The sequence below is a fragment of the Lissotriton helveticus genome, chromosome 7, assembly GCF_964261635.1.
Source record: "Lissotriton helveticus chromosome 7, aLisHel1.1, whole genome shotgun sequence".
NCBI classification, from domain to species: domain Eukaryota; kingdom Metazoa; phylum Chordata; class Amphibia; order Caudata; family Salamandridae; genus Lissotriton; species Lissotriton helveticus.
Window position 1 is genome coordinate 1,250,362,341 of NC_136068.1, and position 20,215 is coordinate 1,250,382,555.

Here is a 20,215-nt window from a genome sequence, read left to right on the forward strand (position 1 = left end):
AGTCAGCTACAGATCCCTGCCGCTCATGGGGTCTGAAGAGCACCAAAGGGACCTGGCAGAGTCTGGAAAATGTGCAGCATGGCTTCCTTGAAGGCCACTATTTTCTCCAGGTTCGACGACGGCCTGAAATATTCAGTCTGCGCCGGAACCTAATGCAGGACTGACTGAGGAAGAAGTAAGTCAAGATCTCCAGGGTTGCCCTTGCGACTTCTTGCCAGACTTCCGCGTGACAGGATGTAGTTCAGTCCAATGGATTTCTGCTTGACCAAAACCTTTCCTGTACAGCGCAAATTAACCAGGTCACCTCGGCCTGTTTCTATACCATCAAAGTGCTCAGGAAAATCCTGCCATACATCCCGCCTACTTTAAGAAAAACGGTGATGGGAGCCATTGTAATGTCCCGAGTGGATTACTGTAACTCACTCTACTTGGGCACCGGAGAAAAACAACTGACAAAGTTACAGGCAATTCAAAATGCTGCTGCCAGAGTCCTACTGAATCTGCCAAAACGTCACCCTACATCCAAAGCTATACGTGAACTTCATTGGCTCCCAGTTAGGCGCAGAATCCAGTTCAAAGCCCTGTGCCTGGTTCACAAATCCCTGTACCAGAAAGGACCTGATGACCTTGCCAAGCTCCTCCCTCGCTATAATCCGCTACGCACATTGAGATCAGCTAGTCAAGATCTGGTGTGTCAGTCCAGAATACGGAGAGCACGATGGGGTGGGAAATCTTTTTCCCATCAAGTCTCCAAATTATGGAACTCATTGCCCTCTGTGCTCCGATCGGAAAACTCTAAAATGAGCTTTAGGAAGGCACTGAAAACTTGGCTTTTTTCCTTGCCCTAACTGGCTTACTCTGTTCTTCTGTACTATAGCGCCAAGACGCCGCGGCAATAGAGCGCTTTAAAAATATTTCAGTCAGTCAGTCAATGGGGATACGTGCACTTGGTTTTCTTGCACTCATGGTAGGTTTTCAACTTCAACTTACCAGAAGACTTGGAGAGTGATTTCTCGATTGACTAACTTCATGAATGAGAACTGTGTTCAGACTTGCGACAGCGAGAGTGGGGCCTTTGTTTCGAACACTACTACTTTTTATACTTGTGACATAGGCCCAAGCATCATAGATACAAGTTAGAAATCTGCATTCAAAGCATCTTCTTCCCTGGCTCACTTTTACGATAATTTTAAAGTCATAAAAAAAAAAGATAACGTTTTGAACACGACTCTGGATCCACAAAAAAGGAAGTGGAATGGACGTCAGTGTACAGGGGTGGTGCGTGTATGCAGCTCCGCTCCATCACTTCCTGCGTTGTATGAAGGCATTGCGGAGTCATATGGCACAATATACTGTTACGTGGAGCACACGACTGACAAAAATCACCAGATTCAGTTTGGGGCCTGGGAATAATCTGAAGGTGCGATATCAGCGGTAACAAATATCCATTAAACAAACAAAATTTAAAAAAATGAAAGGCTCTAGTGACCAATAGATCACGAAACATGCTATACAGCCACCATCCCAAACTGTGCGCCACGGCTCCCTGGTGCGCCGTGAAAACTTGCCAAGGGCGCCACGAACAGATGAGCACACTGTTTGGGAATCAGGAATAAATAGTATGGCACGTAAGGCGGCAAGGGAGACGACTGCCGAAGGCCTGAGTCAGTGAAGCTAGTCACGGAGGAGGCGCCAGCCGAACTGATAATGCTGACCAGTAGGGGGGGCGACAGGCCTGTTACACAGAGGCGTTAATTGCCCCAGCAGACCGCAGCGTGGGCCCCCCTGAAGTGAAGACCAGCGCTGGCCTGAGTAATCGAGGAGGCCTGGAATTGAATGAGGGAGCTGGCTGAGAACTGAGGAGAAAGGGGCCAGAGCTCTTAGTGCTGTGAACAGTAGGCAGCGCTGAACGCCATTGGAAGAGGACTGTGGAGGGACGGGGCATAGCCCTGAGGGGATTGTCTAGGACTGACTGCCACACATACGACGTCCCAGTCAATTTTTCAAGCAGGGGCAAAGTTCAAATAATTTTTTTTTAAAAGTCATGTGAGATACTGGTCCGAGAAGAAAATGTATTGCTGCAAAACATTTTCTGTATAAAAGTGCCCCTTGCGAGCAAAATTTACACAAAATGTGGTAATGTGACATTTTTGAGAAACTTTACATTTTTTGCAGAGTTTAAATCTTGCCCAGGCCTACCAAGGATGCACTGCGGATGCAAACATGAGGGCTATGACGTAGCATCACTGAATGCCCAAACTTCTAGGAAGCAGCCAAGAGAGTTCAGGCACACAAAGACAGATGGATAGGCTAGGACAGCTAAAATGGTTGCCTGTGAGCCAGACACCAAAAATGCAGGACAATGTAGCACAGGGGTGACAGTGAGACCGAGCTGGTGCGGTGTGTCAAACTGAAGGTTTCATGCACAGCATTTACTCCCTCACACCGTATTTATGGCCCCACGGAATGTGTGCCCAGCACACTCTACATATACTGCTTGCACTCAACCTAGACCATTTTGAGAAATTCTGTTGCCAACGTTACCCCATTTAGGTAGCTCTGCTGTAACCATTCTTTCTAATCGGTCCTTAAACTTCGAAGATGAGGCCCACAGATGGAAGCAGTTGTCCAGATGAGGTATTTCAAAAAGGGCCACAAACGGTTTCCACATTTGCACACAAAACACTAGATGAGGCCTTCAAAACTGGACAATACTCCACACAAGATGTCAACGAGTATGTGCAGGGTGAATAGTAGTCAATATAGTCAACAAAGTTAGCACACAAAACCATGGTTCCACTTCAGGCTGTCTTTGTACACAACGGATCAGACCACCTACATGACACTGCCTTAGGGACTGCCACCTCATTGACCCAGTGGGAGTCTAGGTGAGATGGTGAATACAAACCATGCCTGACCCAAGACTGCTGTCCGCCAACAGTACACAAGCTCCACTTTCCCATTGCCAGACCCGCACAATCTGGTGGGGCTATTAATGGAATACATAATGTGATAATTCAGTATCCATCCCTTTCAGCACCCTAAAAATCCCAGGAAGAAAAGCCTATGTGGATGTCATCTGGAATGACTGGAAAATCTAAATGTAAAGAAAGTGTGCGCTTTAGCTGTCCCTGGCTTTCCTCTTGTGACCACAAAGAATAATTTCTGGCCATTTTATGCCAATAGCTGGCTCTTAGGCTAAACCTTTTGCACCAGTGATGGGATGCTTCACAGAAACCTAACTGCATTTTTGCATTTCCCATCAAGGCTGGGCCCAAGCCTTGGATATGGAGAAAACCTATTGCTTTAACCTACTCTGGAAGAAGAGGGAGCGGTACAGCCATGGCCCAGCGGAATAAAGCCAGTGTGGAGGGTGGCTAGAGTAGGTTAACCATCAAGGAGCCATAAGCAACTTGCAGCCCAGCAGGCTGCAATCGACTCAAACACAAGTGTTTAATAATGGACGGGGATCTAAAAAGAATATTCAAGAACGACAAGTGAGGTGAGCTTCCATCACTTTCAACCTGGACTGTGCCCAGTCATACAGGAAATCTGTGGCTAGCAAGGGAGGAGCAGTCCCGAGCACGAGTTTAGGGGGGTGGCCTCAACCCTCACTCTTACCTGCAGCTGTAGGGGCCAGCAAACGCAGGAATCACCAGCACCCTGCCCCGCTCATCAATGCGGCCGCCGCGGGGCAGCAAACGCAGGGACCCTCACAGGAGGTCATTGAGGCCAAATTGAAAGATAACATAGCGCATTGGTATATCGACAGTATTGGGGGCTCAATACTGGCACAGATTTTTATCAATTTGGCTAATGTGAAGCATGGTTAGCTAAAAGAAAACAGAGGCTGAGTTTACTCACATATCTATACTGTACAGTATAAATATGTGAATAAACTCAGCACCTTGTCTGGTAAGCAAGTGCCCAACCACCAGACAAAAGAGGAGAAAAATGGAAGTACTCCAGAGGCCGGGCTTACAACCCTGCCACCCGTAAAATAAAATGACATAATGGGGAGCCTCGTACAACTGCCAATAGATAAAGGGAGCCACGGGTCGAAAAAGTTTGGGAACCACTGCCTTATGTGCTAAAGCAAAGACACGGACAGTATTCCATAGTCCACTCTCAAGGTATGCTTGGGGCTCCCACTGCAGGTCATAGGACAGGTCCTGGGCATCACATTGTGAGGGATAGGCCTCTCCAAAGAAGCTAGAAATGAATGACACTAGGAGTAAAAAAAAAAGGGAGGATACCAGATACACCAATGGCACCCAGGGCAGGGGCAGAGACCTGTATACCATGCAGGTGTATTCCTGTCCCAAGACTGCTACATATGCGAGTCATATAACCTAGCATTGAGATTTTCTGCTACCAGGCCAGAACAAAAGAATGAAGTCTCTTCATCAGAGACACTACACTGGCACCAGAAAGAATGAGATGTAACTATGTTTCCATTTATAAGCAGTTTCCTTGGTGGTCAAGTCATCGATCTATATGCTGAGAGAAAAAAAACATTCACATGTCTGGTGGGTAATGTTTATCATGACATATATGTAGCCCTGATTTACATGAGAAGACACACAGCCGTTAAGATGAAAAGGCATGGGCCTCACCATAGTCCCAATTAGACACCAATATTTCAGAAGAAGACTATTATGGGATTAGGAAGGAAACACTGAAAAGAATTCATAAAAAGACAGTTAGCATTTTAGCTGGGAGGAGGGAAATCAAAAAGATCAATGACTCATGCTACTAAGATGCACAATGCTTACTGATATTCGCTGAACTCCAATACCAGTACGTAACTGTGGCAAGTGCACAGATGTGTGTAGGATGCTGGTTGGCAGTATGAAAAATCTCATTCTCTTTTTTTCTCTCAAGTTTTATGTATCATTGCAATGTCAAGCAGTTATTCATGTCTCCCTGATATGTACAATGCCTGCTTTCATAAAAATAAAAACAGCTTTAAAAAAGAAAATCTCATTCTCAATATGGCTGCATACCACTTTTTTTAACAACTTAAGAACATGATTGCAGTCACATGAGCGATAAAGCAGTGTTATACATTTAGAAATAATAATGATGCAGAACTCTAGCAGTAGAAGGCAGCTTTAACAACTTTGCTTACCCAGCAAGTCGGCTCCTTCATCTACATCTCCAATTAAGTCATTCCCAGCTGAAGAGAGTTCTTCAAATAGCGACTCAGTGTTACGATTGTAAACCTGGTTTTCTATGCCTTTGGTAGGAGTGCTATTAACAAATAATTACGATATGAAGGATTATGAGAAATTGTGAAAATATATTACAGGAGTCACCACACTCAAAAACATGATCAACTAAAGTAACAAACAATAAGCATGTAATGCGAGCTCTCACCCTAGCTACCCCTCCCTCTTCTTGGCCCATTCCTTTAAGTAAAATCACTACAGATGTTCCCTGTACTGCCATAATATTAGTGAACACAAACTCAGTCAGCAAACTGTACTGATAGGACAACAGTGCCTAAACATACTCACGCAAACATTAATCTAAAATAAATATCAAATTCTTTAGGACATGCTGCAGTATTCACAGAAAGGCTATATAGAGGAGAAATGAATTAGTTACTTACCTGTAATCCTAGTTCTCTTCCAGGGGTATCCTCATCAAAGTCATAAGCATTAGAATATTCCCGCCCATGCGCGGGACCCCGGAAACACTATATTATATGTGCCCCACATATATATACACTCATATATATATATATATATACATTATATATAAAAACATGCAATAGCAGCCAAATCACCTCAGAGCTGGAATATGCTGTGAAGAATTTCCACCATACATGAATAATATGCATTAGAAACATGAGAAACAACACAAAAGATTGTTTAGGAACTGTTTTAATGCTTAGGCAGCAGCAGAAATTCTTATAACACCCTGAAAGCATAGAAAGCTCCCAGGCTGCATTGCAAACACACAGTCTAAAAAGACTGAAAAGCTAACCTATAGCTGTATACAAAAAACCTGACACCGTGCCTTTAAGGCACCCATGACCACCGGTATCCCATCATGCCTCGGTGGTGGTATTTAGGTTAGTTGTTCTTTTCGGAGACTGAAACAAACTCAGGAACAAAATAGGTTAACAATATCTCCTTATTAAAGAATATCCTTTGCCCGGGGAGGCGGGAGGGTTGCTTATGACTTTGATGAGGATACCCCTGGAAGAGAACTAGGATTACAGGTAAGTAACTAATCCTTCTCTTCCAGGGGATCCTCATCAATAGTCATAAGCATTAGAATAGAATAGCGAGCCTCTCCTCATCCCTGCGGGCAAAGGAATGACAAGACAGTAATCTCATCAACAAGCCTGAGCAGGCTATAGGCTACCCAAACAGATTTCTCAAGGAGGCTTGCCCTACTTGAGTATCGGCCCTGGATTCAGATTCGAGACAGTAATGTCTCGTAAAGGTATGAACTGATTTCCAGGTTGCAGTCTTGCATATTTCTGACATTGGAATGTCATGTAAGAAAGCTACTGTAGCGGCTTTCCCTCTAGTGGAATGCGCTTTGGGTGCCACCAATAAAGGCTTGCCTGCAAGCTGATAGGCCAATTTAATGCAAGAGACAATCCATCTGGAGATGGACCTCTTGGCCGCTGGAAAACCCGTCCTCATTGAACCATAGTTCACAAACAGTTGATCCGTTTTCCTGATCCCTTTAGTCTTTTCCAAATAGAATTTGAGCACTCTCTTAAGATCCAAGGAGTGCAGTGACCGCTCGGCTGGGGTCGTAGGATTTGGAAAAAATGAAGGGAGGGAAATGGACTGATTTATATGAAAATCAGAAACAACTTTAGGCAAGAAAGATGGATGAGCCCTTAGGACTACTCTATTATGGTGGAAAACAGTATATGGTTCCTTCGCACAGAGCGCTTGTATCTCGCTTACTCTGCGCGCTGAGGTAATCGCCACCAAAAAGGCCGCTTTCCAAGAGAGATGTTGTAAAGAGGCCTTGTGGATGGGCTCGAAAGGAGGTGACATTAACCTGGATAGAACCAGGTTCAATTCCCAAGGAGGAGAAGGATTTCGCACAGGGGGATACACTTTTTTCAACCCCTGGAGGAAGTCCTTAACCACCGGAACCTGAAATAAAGAGGTCTGATCAGGTGATTTCCTGTACGCGATACAAAAGGGGATGATGGACGGAGCGTTTGAGCAAATCAAACACTCACCCCCAGTCAACTGATCTGGGTTTAATCCATCACCATTCTTTAGCCCACTCAGCCACCCCATTTCAGACATGGCTATATGCAAATCAGTCTGACCCTGTGCCTCATGGGAACAGTCCAGCCCGAACTGCCAAGCCATGTCTTCCATGGACCGGAAACAAGCATCCTGGGACCGGTTTCGGATTCATAATCCTCATCAGCCAGGCTATCTTGAATCCAGTGGCCAAGTGAGCAAGGGACTCACGTCTGAGCATACCCTGCCACACTTAGGGCGAACAAAGCGACAAAACGCCACTATGGCTGACAAATGCACTCTAATGGAAGCATATTTCAAACCAGAAGTTGCCAAAGAAAGGAGGTATAGCAGGATTACCTCCTCCTGACCTTTAGTCGGATCTAAGTGATGATCCTTAAACCATATGTAGAACCTTTTCCACTTGAACGCATAAGACGCTCTAGTGGAAGGTCTCTTAGCCTCCTTTAAAATGTGCATACATTCGGGAGGCAGATTCAAATGCCCATATTGCAGGACCTCAGGTGCCATGCTGTCAGGTTCAGTGATGAGAAGTTGGGATGTAGTATCCTCCCGTTCATCTTGCTCAACAGGTCCGGTTTGCAAGGAAGTCGTCTGTGTGGACACACAGACAGATGTAGAAGGTCCGGGTACCACCACTGTCGTGGCCAATCCGGAGCTATCAAGATCATCTCCATGTCCGACCTGAGGAGCTTGGAAACTACCTTCGGAATCAGAGGCAGGGGAGGAAACGCGTAAGCAAATGTTCCCGACCAATCCATCAGGAGAGCGTTCCCCTGCGTCCCTGGCTGGTGGAATCTGGCCGCGAAGGCGTGGCATTTTGCGTTTTCTTCGTCCACAAACAAGTCTATGGCTGGACGACTCCAACAACGAAAAAGCTCTTCTACCACTTCGTCGTTTAGCACCCAGTCTGGCTGATCTTCGAAGTGCCTGCTGAGTGCGTCTGCTTTGATGTTTAACTCGCCTGGAAGGAGCACCACCACCACTGAAAGGTTTCGAGAGAGAAGCCAGTGCCAGATGGTTTGAGCCTCCCGGGAGAGAGGGCGAGATCGTGTGCCTCCTTGTTTGTTCAGATAGAACATGGTAGTTGTATTGTCTGTCTGAACTAAGACTGAGTTGGACTCGATCGCTGGAAGAAAAGCTTTGAGAGCTAGAAACACCGCTCTGAGCTCCAGCATGTTTATGTTGTACGTCTGCTCCTGTGCAGACCACTGACCCTGAATCTGGAGGGGACCCATGTGCGCTCCCCAGCCTTGTAGAGAGGCATCTGTCACTATAGACTGGGTGGGTGGTGGCTGATGAAAAGGTACTTCCACCAGCACATTCCTCGTCCGAGTCCACCATTTGATGGCATCCTTCGCTGTCTGGGAAAGAGTGATACGATCTTCCCAACGCCCTGTCGCCTGGTCCCACTGGTCTTCGAGAGCCTGTTGCATAGGGCGCATTCTCAGCCTGGCGTGCGGGATGAGAAAAATGCAGGACGCCATGGAACCCAGCAGGGAGGCTACCTGTCGGACTGTCGGAAGCCGAGACTCTAATAGAATCCCACACTTCTGCCTCATGGAAAAAAGTCTCTCCTCCGAAGGAAACGCTTTTCCCAATTTTGTGTCCAGAACGGAGCCTAGGTAGTGGATGGACTGTGTCGGCCGCTGGACTGACTTCTCCAGGTTCACATGGAGACCGAGCCTGTGCAACTGGTGTAGACAAAGTTGCAGATCGTGTGTCACCTGTACCGGAGACGGGTCCTTTCGACGCCAGTCGTCCAGGTATGGGTAAATGAAGAGTCCCTTTTTTGTGAAGAAAAGCCACCACCACTGCCATGCATTTGGTGAAGACTCGTGGTGCGGACTTGAGTCCGAAGGGTAGCACCTTGTACTGGTAGTGTTTGCTTCCTACGACAAACCTCAAGTACTTGCGATGCTGCAGAGCAATCGGAATGTGAAAGTATGCATCTTGCAGATCCACCGAACACATCCAATCTCCGGCTAGAAGATGTGGGCATATTTGGTGAAGAGCTAACATGCGGAACTTTTCTCTGACTAGGACTTTGTTTAGGAGACGCAGATCTAGTATAGGCCTGAACTTGTCCTCCTGATCTTTTTTGGGGACAAGAAAGTATCTTGAGTAGACTCCCTTTCCTCTTTGAGAGGGAGGAACTTCCTCTACAGCTCTTTTTTGTAGGAGGACTGTCACTTCTCTGCGGAGCAAGCTCAGCTGGTGAGGGCAAGAGGTCTTTGGAGGAATGCTTTTCGGGAGCGCACGGAAACGTAGACTGTATCCATTGCGCGGTATATTCAGCACCCACTGATCTTTTGTGATGCTGACCCACTCTGTCAGGTGTTGTGAAGCACTCCCTCCTACTGGATGGGCAACGGCGCCAGAGGAAGCCACTGATCAAGCCTTTCCTCCTCTCGTGGTGGTAGAGGACTGCTGGTGACCTCCTCGACCTCTGTTGGTTTTGCCTCGGAACTGGGATTTTCCTTGGTTCTTATTCTGGGACCACAGAGGGGTTTGAACCCTCTGTTGAGCCCCTCTCCCCCTGTTGGTCTTAAAATGGCGTTTGAACTCTTTTTTCTTCTCCAAACCCACCGCTTTCACCGTATCCAGTTCAGTCTTCATACGGGTCATCTCTTCGTCAGCATGTTATCCGAAGAGAGAGGAACCCGAAAAGGGAAGTTTAAGGATGCGATGCTGAGCATCCGGCTTCAGCCCTGTGAGGCGCAACCAAGCCGACCTTCAGGCACAAACCCCATGTGAGTAGGAATGTGCCGCAAGCACTGCACCATCCGCTGCTGTGCTTATCAACTGGTTCGCCACCAAACATCCTTCTGTCAGTTTCTTCGAAGTCCTTCTGGTCTTCCTTTGGCAGTTTGCACTTGAACCTCTCCATGGAGTCCCATAAGGCTCTGTCGTATCTACCCAGCAGTGCGGCCGCACTGGAGACCTTCAGCGAGGAGTCAGCTGAATTGCAAACTTTGCGACCCCACGAATCCTGAGATTTGCTGTCCTTATCTGGTGGGACTGAAGAGGAAGCAACAACTGCATGCGTCTTCCTCGCCGCTGCCACTATCACAGAGTCTGCTGGAGGGTCAGATTTTACAAAAACTGGGTCAGAAGAAGCCAGTTTGTATTTCTTCTGTATGCGGGCTGGCACCGCTCTGATGGCTGCCGGGGTTAGGAAAACGTCCTTGACCGGATCCATAATTCCCGGGACTAAAGGCAGCAGTGGACGAGAGATAGATGTTTTGTGCAAAGTTTCAAAAATGACTGTCGTAGTAACCTGGGGGACAGACATTTCAATGCTCAGCTTCTGAGCTCCTCTTTGCAGGACATCCAGATAAGTGCCGATGTCATCGACTGGAGAGGATCTGGAAGTAGGACTATCCGTCAACGTGGGAGTGTAATCCCTCTTGGAAGACCTGGTCGAAGAAGTAGAGGAAGCAGACGGAGTTCTTCGATGTCTACGGTGAGCACCGTGCCTCCTCTCACGTGACCTTCTTGGGTGCTCTTCCCTTCTAGGAGAGCGAGATCTAACCGGATCCTGTCTTCTTGGTGAACGAGATCTGACAGGATCTTCTCTGGGAGATCGGGAACTCACCGGATTTTCCCTTCTGGGCGAGTGAGATCTGATTGGTCTTCTCACAGGTGATTTTCTGGGAGGACTACGCCTGTCCACTTCATCCACCAGTCTCTGGAGAGGAGATCTGTGCTGCAGACTGGCGTACTCATGCATACATTTGGTAGCCCCTGAATCTCGCCAATGGTCCAATGACTTATACCATCTGGGAGACAGTCTGACCTCCGCAGCCGAAGGATCTGGCTGATGCACAGGAGATCCGAGGACAGGACTTCTGGACCTTGAAGATGTTGTTGAGGAGCCAGAAGACTGTGAAGTAGAATGGCGAGAAGCTGACTCCATAACCATGATCACAGAGTTGTTTGACGACGATCGAGCCCTTTCCGAATGTCTCGATGTTGAACGTTCTGGCGCCGTACGTTTTTCTTTCGACGCCGAATGCTTTCGGGGAGTCGGCGGATCCAGCAATCTCGACCTCGAATGCCTCGACGGCGATCGATGCGAGGATCTATGGTCTCTCGACGTCGAGTGGTGATGACCAGTCGTCGACGGAGCCCTCTGTCTCGACGTCGAACGGCGATGAATAGCCGTCGACGGAGCCCTCTGTCTCGACGTCGAACGGCGATGATCAGCCGTCGACGGAGCGCCTTTGTCTCGACGTTGAACGGCGATGACCAGCCGTCGACGGAGCCCTCTGTCTCGACGTCGAATGTCTGTGAGACGACGGCGGAGGGGTATTGGTCACCCTCGACGCCGAACGTTGACGAAACGTCGACGGAGATTGCGTCCTCAACGCCGATCGACGTTTTGCTGTCGACGGCGGAGGGGTCTTGGTCCTCGAAGCCGGACGTCGTTTTTTAGACGGCGGAGGGGTCACACTTCTCGACGCCGGTCGCCGCCTGGATGACGACAGCGGAGGGGCCTTGGATCTCGACACCGATCCGTCGCCCGGTTGACGGCGGCGGAGTCACATTTCTCGACGCCGGTCATCGCCCGGTTGACGACGGTGGAGGGGATTTCGACGACTGAGCTGGATCCTTCGACGTCGTCGACGTACCTGGTCTTCTTTTCGACGGCGAGCCCGCCGTCGACTGTAGTTTTGAAGATGAATGACCCACCGGTGGCTCTTTCCTCAGCACCAAGCCTGACGCTGAAGCTGAAGGGTGCGAAGACTTCTCTTTTGAAGATGTTCTAGCCTTCTTGGAGCCCTTCTTCACCGGAGACCTTCCTCTGGATGACCTGTGAGCCAGGCCATAGATGCGAATTCTCTCCCTGTCTTTGAGAGTTCTTCCTGACAGGTGCTCGCAGTGAGGACAGGTGCCTGGATCATGTTCTTCAGGCAGACACAGGATACAAACGTCATGGTTGTCTGATTTTGCCTTCTTGTTGCCACAAGAAGGGCATTTGTCAAAAAGTGAAGGCATTCTCAGCTGAAAATGCTCACTAAACTGACTAAAAAAGACAGTTTATTACTTGACTTGATGTAAAATGTCAAAATAATTAGAAAAAGTTGTTAGAATGAAGTAATTTTCTGTCAGAAAACAGAAAATTAGTGGAGCTGTGTTACCAGGATCCTTCCTGAAGGAGCCGGAAAGAACAACTGACCTAACTGTCACCCCTGACGCATGATGGGATACCGGGGGTCATGGGTGCCTTAAAGGCACGGTGTCAGTTTTTTTGTATACAGCTACAGGTTAGCTTTTCAGTCTTTTTAGACTGTGTGTTTGCAATGCAGCCTGGGAGCTTTCTATGCTTTCAGGGTGTTATAAGATTTTCTGCTGCTGCCTAAGCATTAAAACAGTTCCTAAACAATCTTTTGTGTTGTTTCTCATGTTTCTAATGCATATTATTCATGTATGGTGGAAATTATTCACAGCATATTCCAGCTCTGATGTGATTTGGCTGCTATTGCATGTTTTTATATATATATATATATATATATATGAGTATATATATGTGGGGCACATATAATACAGTGTTTCCGGGGTCCCGCGCATGGGCGGGAATATTCTAATGCTTATGACTATTGATGAGGATCCCCTGGAAGAGAAGCAGTATTAACATAGCATTTTATTTTTGTAAGACACCTTGAAGCATTCTAGGATGTTGTACTATAAAATCTTAGAAAGACGGGCCAATTTCATTTGAAATGATTTATCTTTCCTTACTATACACAGTTAGTTGTGATGCTGTTTGGTTAGTGCACCAAAAAGAGACCACCAGGAAAGATCCTGAAGCTCTATAGGATCAATGAAAAACACACAAAAAAGGCAGACGTTGAACAAACCTACAAAGACAGCATGCTTTATAAGTATCACATACCACATCATTGAGATTTAGTTTGGAAAAAGATTCCTGCAATTCAATGTTTGTACCATTTCAAATTATAAATAGGTTGTCTATAAACCTCAGCCAGAGGTGGATCTTATCCATGTATTGTTCATTGCCCTCTCCCCAAACTACCGTCTTCTCCCACCACCCCATGGTGAGGTTCGCATAGCTCGGGGAAAAGGAACCTCCCTCACCCTCCCCCAAGGCGGTTCCGCAAGTTTGTAGATACATTTGTTTGTCAAATAGGGACTGATCTCCGGAATACAATGAACACTGTGGAACACAGCATCATTGAACTATTCAAGTGATGGTTCAACAATAGATTAAAAAATCAATGAACTACTATTAAGACACTCAGTCACTTAGAATCCAGACACTACAACAAACTAATCCTGAATAACCCCATGAAAAACCCATTTATGAGTTATCAAAGGAATCAACAATGTTCTAATTGAGCACAAAAACAGAAAGCAAATATTGTAAATAATTGTATATTACTGAAACTACATATCCCACAATGCCTCATAATGGGCAAATGTGCAGAACTGTATAAATTGCAATGGTAGACAAACTGCTGCAACCGTGACCAAGCACTTGTGGTGAAACGCGTTGGTGGTAGTGGTCGTGAATAAAACCCTCAAACTAATGGCTTTGGAGTATATAGATTATATATAGGGTCAGATGGTGTAGCCTTATATTTTAGTAAACTCCGACTTATTATTCATGATTTAACAGGGTCTTTAAAAATGTCATCAGCATGACGCAACACTCCTTTGCGCAATTGGCAAATATTGAGATCCTCGTTGAGCAGTAGTGAGAATCTCAAAAATGGAGTCATCCCCTTTAGGTTCCTTATGTAAGAGGGACCTGCTGGTATGTTGCAGCCTTGGCTATTAAACCCGGATATGCAGAAGCTTCATCTGGAGGGGATGGGCATGTAGGATAAAGGTCTGGATCTGGATCCCTCAGGGGCTATATATCTTAAGCTTCCCAGGGGTATCCAGACTATGTGTCCTCTACTGTATTGGCATGATCATTTATTATGGGTAAATGTGGTGCGAAATTACCTTTTTTAGATTGGTCTATTGAAGGTGGTGGTGGAGTGGAGGCTGGGCATGGTGGGATTGGAGAAGAAGGGACCGGAATGTGTAAAGGGCTTGTGGCAATGGTCATTTTCTTCTTTTTGGGAGGTGGTTGTGGAGCTTTAATAGCCTATTCGGAAGACAATTGTCTCTTAGAAGGTTGCTGTGTTGTCGATTTAAGAATAATGTTCATTGTTCCAGGTTGTATTGGCAAAGTCTTTTATTTCTGTTCACGTCATTCTTGCATTTTCTCGACAATCTGGTGGAGTTTTCGCACCGAAGGTGTAGCATTTTGGAGCCAGAAGAGACTTTGTTTTTGGAGCCAAAGTGCTGTGTCCCTTGCCATCGGTACCAAACCTAATGTCTTATGAATCAGTGCCTAATCTGATTTAGTGGAGGCCCCTGCTGTAGGCCGATCTTTCGTCGCAGAGTCCAAGGGGAGACATCCAAGTTTATTATCCGGTGCGCACCATGGTTTTTGTGTAGTTGCGGCCCGTGAGCAGTTTTATCGTTAGGTGCCGATTTTTTGAGTATTGGATAGGGGGGCAAGTGTACTCATGGTTCAACGCTTCTCTTAATACTCCAGGATGACTGGATCTTGCTTCTGCTTTCGACTCAATCTGTTTCGTGGATGGAGAAAGGCTCCTCTTGAGCTGCTGAGGCTTCCTCTCCTTCCTGTTGACCAAATACCCCAGGTGTTGTACGCTTGTCTGCGATGCAGCTCTAGTCACCTTGCGCATCGGTCCCGAAGATTTTTCTTCGATCAGAAAGATCTGCAGGCCTCACAGGTATCCTCCCAATATTTGGGCGAGAGACATAAATTACAGACTGAATGCTGGTCAGTGTGTGGGTACTTGGAATGACAATTCAGACTGAAACAGAACGGAGTGAGTTCCATCGGCAGCTCATTTTCAAATTATAGCTGTAAAATGGAAATGGCCCAACCAGGTGTAAGCCCATAAGCCGTCAGTGCGATTTAAAGAACAGGACATGGAAAATTGATCTTTTGCTCAGAACTCAAGATTCACAAGACGATCGAGACAATACCGTCAAGAAAGGGATACATTGGGAAATCGAAGGGAGCCCGAAAGTTTCTTGAACCAGATCGCAAGACAGTACAACCAAACCCCTCTCAGTAGCACCAAAAGGAGGAGTCACACAGCCTTTAGTTCGAAAAACGTCTGCGAACTAAAAACACTTACAATCATTCGAGCCCACAACTAGATGTCGGACGTATGCAATGCATGTATATCTACAGCCACACATGCTTCAAACGCTTTATTTCCAGAACTGAGTAATCTCGTTAACAAGGGGTTAAAGTATGGTTCAGATAGCAAATGAGCTCTCCTTGGACAGTACCTATAGCTTTTTCCAATAGTACGTTAAAGAAATGGTCGATGTAGTCACTTTATATTTACATTAGTATAAACAGTAGGCCGCAAGACAATTCAGATTGAGTTCATCTGGAACATAAATTTAATTCTTCAATCAAGTATTCAATAAATGCTCTTACAATTCAGAGTATTCATTTAAGTCCGTGTGGTATCTACATACTTTCATTATGTACATTATAATACAGTGCTCTCAGTGCAGAAAGAGAGAAAGGATTTTTGGGGAAATAGGGGGTGATTGGGCAAGTGAGGGACAGGGTAAATGTGGTGTGACATAGACACAATTCAATTATGTACAGTGGAACCTTTACAGCCTATTGTAGGTCTATAGTTCCCTTTATAATGCATGGTTTGTGCTTGATAGTTGTATGGTAGTCTACGTTTCGACCCCTGGTAGATAAGGGTTATTGGTTCCTCATTGTGGGGTCTTCCTCAGGACAGGATGGTGTGATGTAGCACCTGAAAACATAAATATGATTCAGTGCGTGTCTACAGAAGTTGGCCTACTAATAATTTGTAATCTGGAAAGTACTTACTTAAGAAATCGGGTCCGAGTGCCCGATCTCGGGTGGCATCAAACTGCTCATCCGTTTCTGTAATAATGTATATGATCATCAGGTTAAAAAATGAAAGAACAAAAGCTTGTCCTTAGAGTAAGTAAATGGTATGTGAGGGAAACTCACTAGGATAGACGTGAAATCTGTGGGGTAAAAATTCTCCCATATATAAATTCCAACAATCTTGTTAAAGGTCAGGACCAATCCGTATGTTTTAGTTCTTATATGATGTGTCGCTGATTAGTCGACACGAGTATCTAACATGGGAAAAGAGGAAGCTTTTGAAAAAAAATATTAATTGATTGTCCTTTTTATGTCGTTGCTCCTTGTGGAGTGCGTTGTGACACATATGATTCTATCCTGTCTGGGGGTGCGTACTTTGGGTATCAGTAAATCCTCTCTGTTGTTATGCCAAGCCCTCTTTCTAGCTCTTTTGACTAATCTCTTCGGGTATCCTCTTGCTAGAATGCGAGTGATAAGTACATCTGATTCCTTAAAGAAGTCTTCTTTCAAAGAACAGTTCCTCCGGAGCCGAAGGAACTGTCCGAAGGGTAGATTGTCGTGGAGGCCTCTCGTGTGGTGGCTGGTATATCTAAGTAATGTATTCCTGTCTGTTGGTTTTCTATACAGGGTGGTATATAGATGACCTTTGTTGACCTTTATACTTATTTCAAGAAAATCGATAGTTTCTCTATTCCAATGCATGGTGAATTTAATATCTGTTGATTGTGAATTGAGCCAAGCAAGGAAAGATGTACGGTCTTCTTCGTTTCCTGTCCACAGCATGACCACATCATCAATATACCTTCGCCATTCGCTGATGTTGTTTCTGTGTGGGTTTGAGGATGATAGGATACAATTCTGTTCGTAATCGTCCATAAAAAGAATGGCCAGATCTGGAGCAAAAGCTGCTCCCATAGTCACTCCTTTACTTTGAATGAAGCAATTCTACTTGTCATTATTAACATCGAAGGAAACGAGGTAAGAGCCTCTATTATGGAGAGTAGATCTGTCACGCTAATTCCTGTCCCCTAAGGGAAGCTCACATTATGCAGATCGCAAGTCGCAACACCCAAGATCCACCGAGCCCTCCATTAGGGAGCCTTTTTATACTGGGGCACTTTTCAATACCTTTCGCCCATTAAGGATAATGCTGTCTTCACACGCCTTAAATACTAACCCGCTATTTTTAAGAAATCGAACATGAGCCGTTTTAACTACGGACTCGTCACATAGACAACACCGTTTTAACAATCGGACGCGTCATATAGACAGCACAGGTTTAAGATTCAATACACAACTTCCCGAAAGTTTATCTTTAAACGTAGATACAACGTATTTTTTGCACGGGCTAGGGCACTAAGATTACGACGATATGCTAACATATTAGGACCACAATTGGGGGTTCTATACACCAGCGATGTGTTCAACCACGATGTGTTCAACCACTACCCTTGAACAAAGATAATGACAAGCGTTTCACTAACTACTCACACTATGCCAGAAGCGCGGGTGTAATTTTAAACATGTTATGTCTATTAACCCCTTCCATGCTCATGACGGAACGGTTCCATCATCAGCGTCGGTGCTCCGGTGCTGATGACGGAACATTTCCGTCATGAGTCAATACGATTTTAAACCCTTCAGCACTGCAGCGAAATTCGCGCAGCACTGAAGAGGTTAAACGCACCAGTTCCTATATAATTTTTTTTTTTTTAAGTTTCCTTTTTCCCATGTTAGATACTCGTGTCGACTAATCAGCGACACATCATATAAGAACTAAGACATACGGATTGGTCCTGACCTTTAACAAGATTGTTGGAATTTATATATGGGAGAATGTTTACCCCACAGATTTCACGTCTATCCTAGTGAGTTTCCCTCACATACCATTTACTTACTCTAAGGACAAGCGTTTGTTCTTTCCTTTTTTAACCTGATGATCATATATATTATTACAGAAACGGATAAGCGGTTTGATGCCACCCGAGATCGGGCACTCGGAGCCGGTTTCTTAAGTAGGTACTTTCCAGGTTACAAATTATTAGTAGGCCAACTTCTGTAGACACGCACTGAATCATATTTATGTTTTCAGGTGCTCCATCACACCATCCTGTCCGGAGGAAGACCCCACAATGAGGAACCAATAACCCTTATCTACCAGGGGTCGAAACGTAGACTACCATACAACTACCAAACACAAACCATAGGATTTGAAGAAATCAATTTATTTGGCCCTATGTGTAATGCATTATAAAGGGAACTATAGACCTACAATATGCTGTAAAGGTTCCACTGTACATAATTGAATTGTGTCTATGTCACACCACCTTTACCCTGTCCCTCACTTGCCCAATCACCCCCTATTTCCCCAAAAACCTTTTCTCTCTTTCTGCACTGAGAGCACTGTATTTTAATGTATATAATGAAAGTATGTAGATACCACACAGACTTATATGAATACTCTGAATTGTAAGAGCATTTATTGAATACTTGATTGAAGAATTAAATTTATGTTCCAGATGAACTCAATCTGAATTGTCTTGTGGCCTACTGTTTATACTAATGTAAATATAAAGTGACTAAATCGACCATTTCTTTAACGTACTACTGACATGACCCGGGTCGGGTAGTTTTAAGGGTCTACCCCGTTAAAACTTAACACATGTAGCTTTTTCCAAGGCATATGTCTCAAGAAATGATTGTTCTTGAAAACATGTTCTGCTAGGCTGTCCCACATAAATTCTTTCTTCAAATTCTCTTTCTTGAGGATTCTAGTGATATTATTTGTGCATTTAAAAAAATCTACAAGGATTGTAAATTAAAATTTCTCTGACACCTGAGAAAGCAAAGACAGCTTGATCCCAATTAAACGTTAGCACTTCGTAAATGTAATAATAAGGCAACCCAATGATATCCTATGGTGAGGTAGGCCTCACAGTAGTGAAAAACACATGTGTGGGACATGTAAAACTTTTAAGTACATGTCCAACCTTTTATTTACAATGCATCCAAACTTATGGACTGTTTAGGGCGTATCCATTAGGTAACATATTTTATAAAAAGGGAGTTTAAAGATTGGCAAGGGGGTTATATTGCCATGTCGAATTGTAAGTTTATAACTACTAACAGTCTGCAATGGCAGGCCTTAGACATATTTTAAGGAGCTACTTAAGTGGGTGGCACAGTAAGTGCTGAATGCCCACTAATCGCATTTAACTTACCAGCCACATGGTATATTGTGCACACATTAGTAGGGACTAATAAGTACTTTAAATATGCCAATCAGGTGTAAGGCAATTTAACATGTTTTAGGTAGCAAGCGTAAGCACTTTAGCACTGGTAAAGTGCAAGGAGTCCTAAGGCCAACAAAAAGAATCCAGCAAAAATAAAGAGGTGTGATGGCAAAAAGTAGGGGGAAAGACCACCCTAAAACTGACAGGTTTAACAATGTCCAAAACGGATGGTGGAAAAAATCTCTCCAAGGTGGTGCCCATATACATTGTGGAATAATGAAGGATTCAAAGCTTCTTTGAGGAAAATCAAGATGTAATTTGGAGCCCAGGACTAGATGGCAGGAATATGGAAAGCATGTGTATCTACAGCCACACATGCTATGAATGTTATCAGGAGTATTACTCCTGGTGCCCAAAAGCAGCCAGTTTTCAAAAGATCCAAAGAATAAAGAGTTAAGTTTTATTGTACAAAACATTATATATCTACACTACTTTTTACTCAACATAACATCAAACGTTCTTCCAAGTTTGTGTTAACGATTAGTCGCCACTTCTAGCCGCCAGTCACAGAGATTCTTGCTTCATCTTTTCTACATTCGGCCATTTAGAACGCTCTTATTCTGTGTGGTAATGGAACTTAACTCAACACTCAAATCTCTCGTCCCAATCTGGCAAAATGGCTTTGCAAAATAAATGCACATTACTGTAATCTTGGGGGAACTGAAGTTTATGATCAAACCATGCAGTTGTGTTCTTTTGAGGTTGATATAACAGTGCCACTTTGAAAAAAC

The 20,215-nt window shown here is 45.0% G+C and overlaps 1 protein-coding gene across 1 annotated transcript in view; it reads right to left on the reverse strand.

The window, feature by feature from the left end:
* The window catches only part of SPAG9 (sperm associated antigen 9), a 2,066,870-nt gene that overhangs the window by 1,648,606 nt on the left and 398,049 nt on the right, over positions 1-20,215 (reverse strand). The window contains exon 8 of the mRNA XM_078654422.1: positions 5,132-5,253. Coding sequence (XP_078510548.1) covers positions 5,132-5,253 — 122 coding nt within the window. The remainder of the gene's footprint in view (positions 1-5,131; positions 5,254-20,215) is intronic.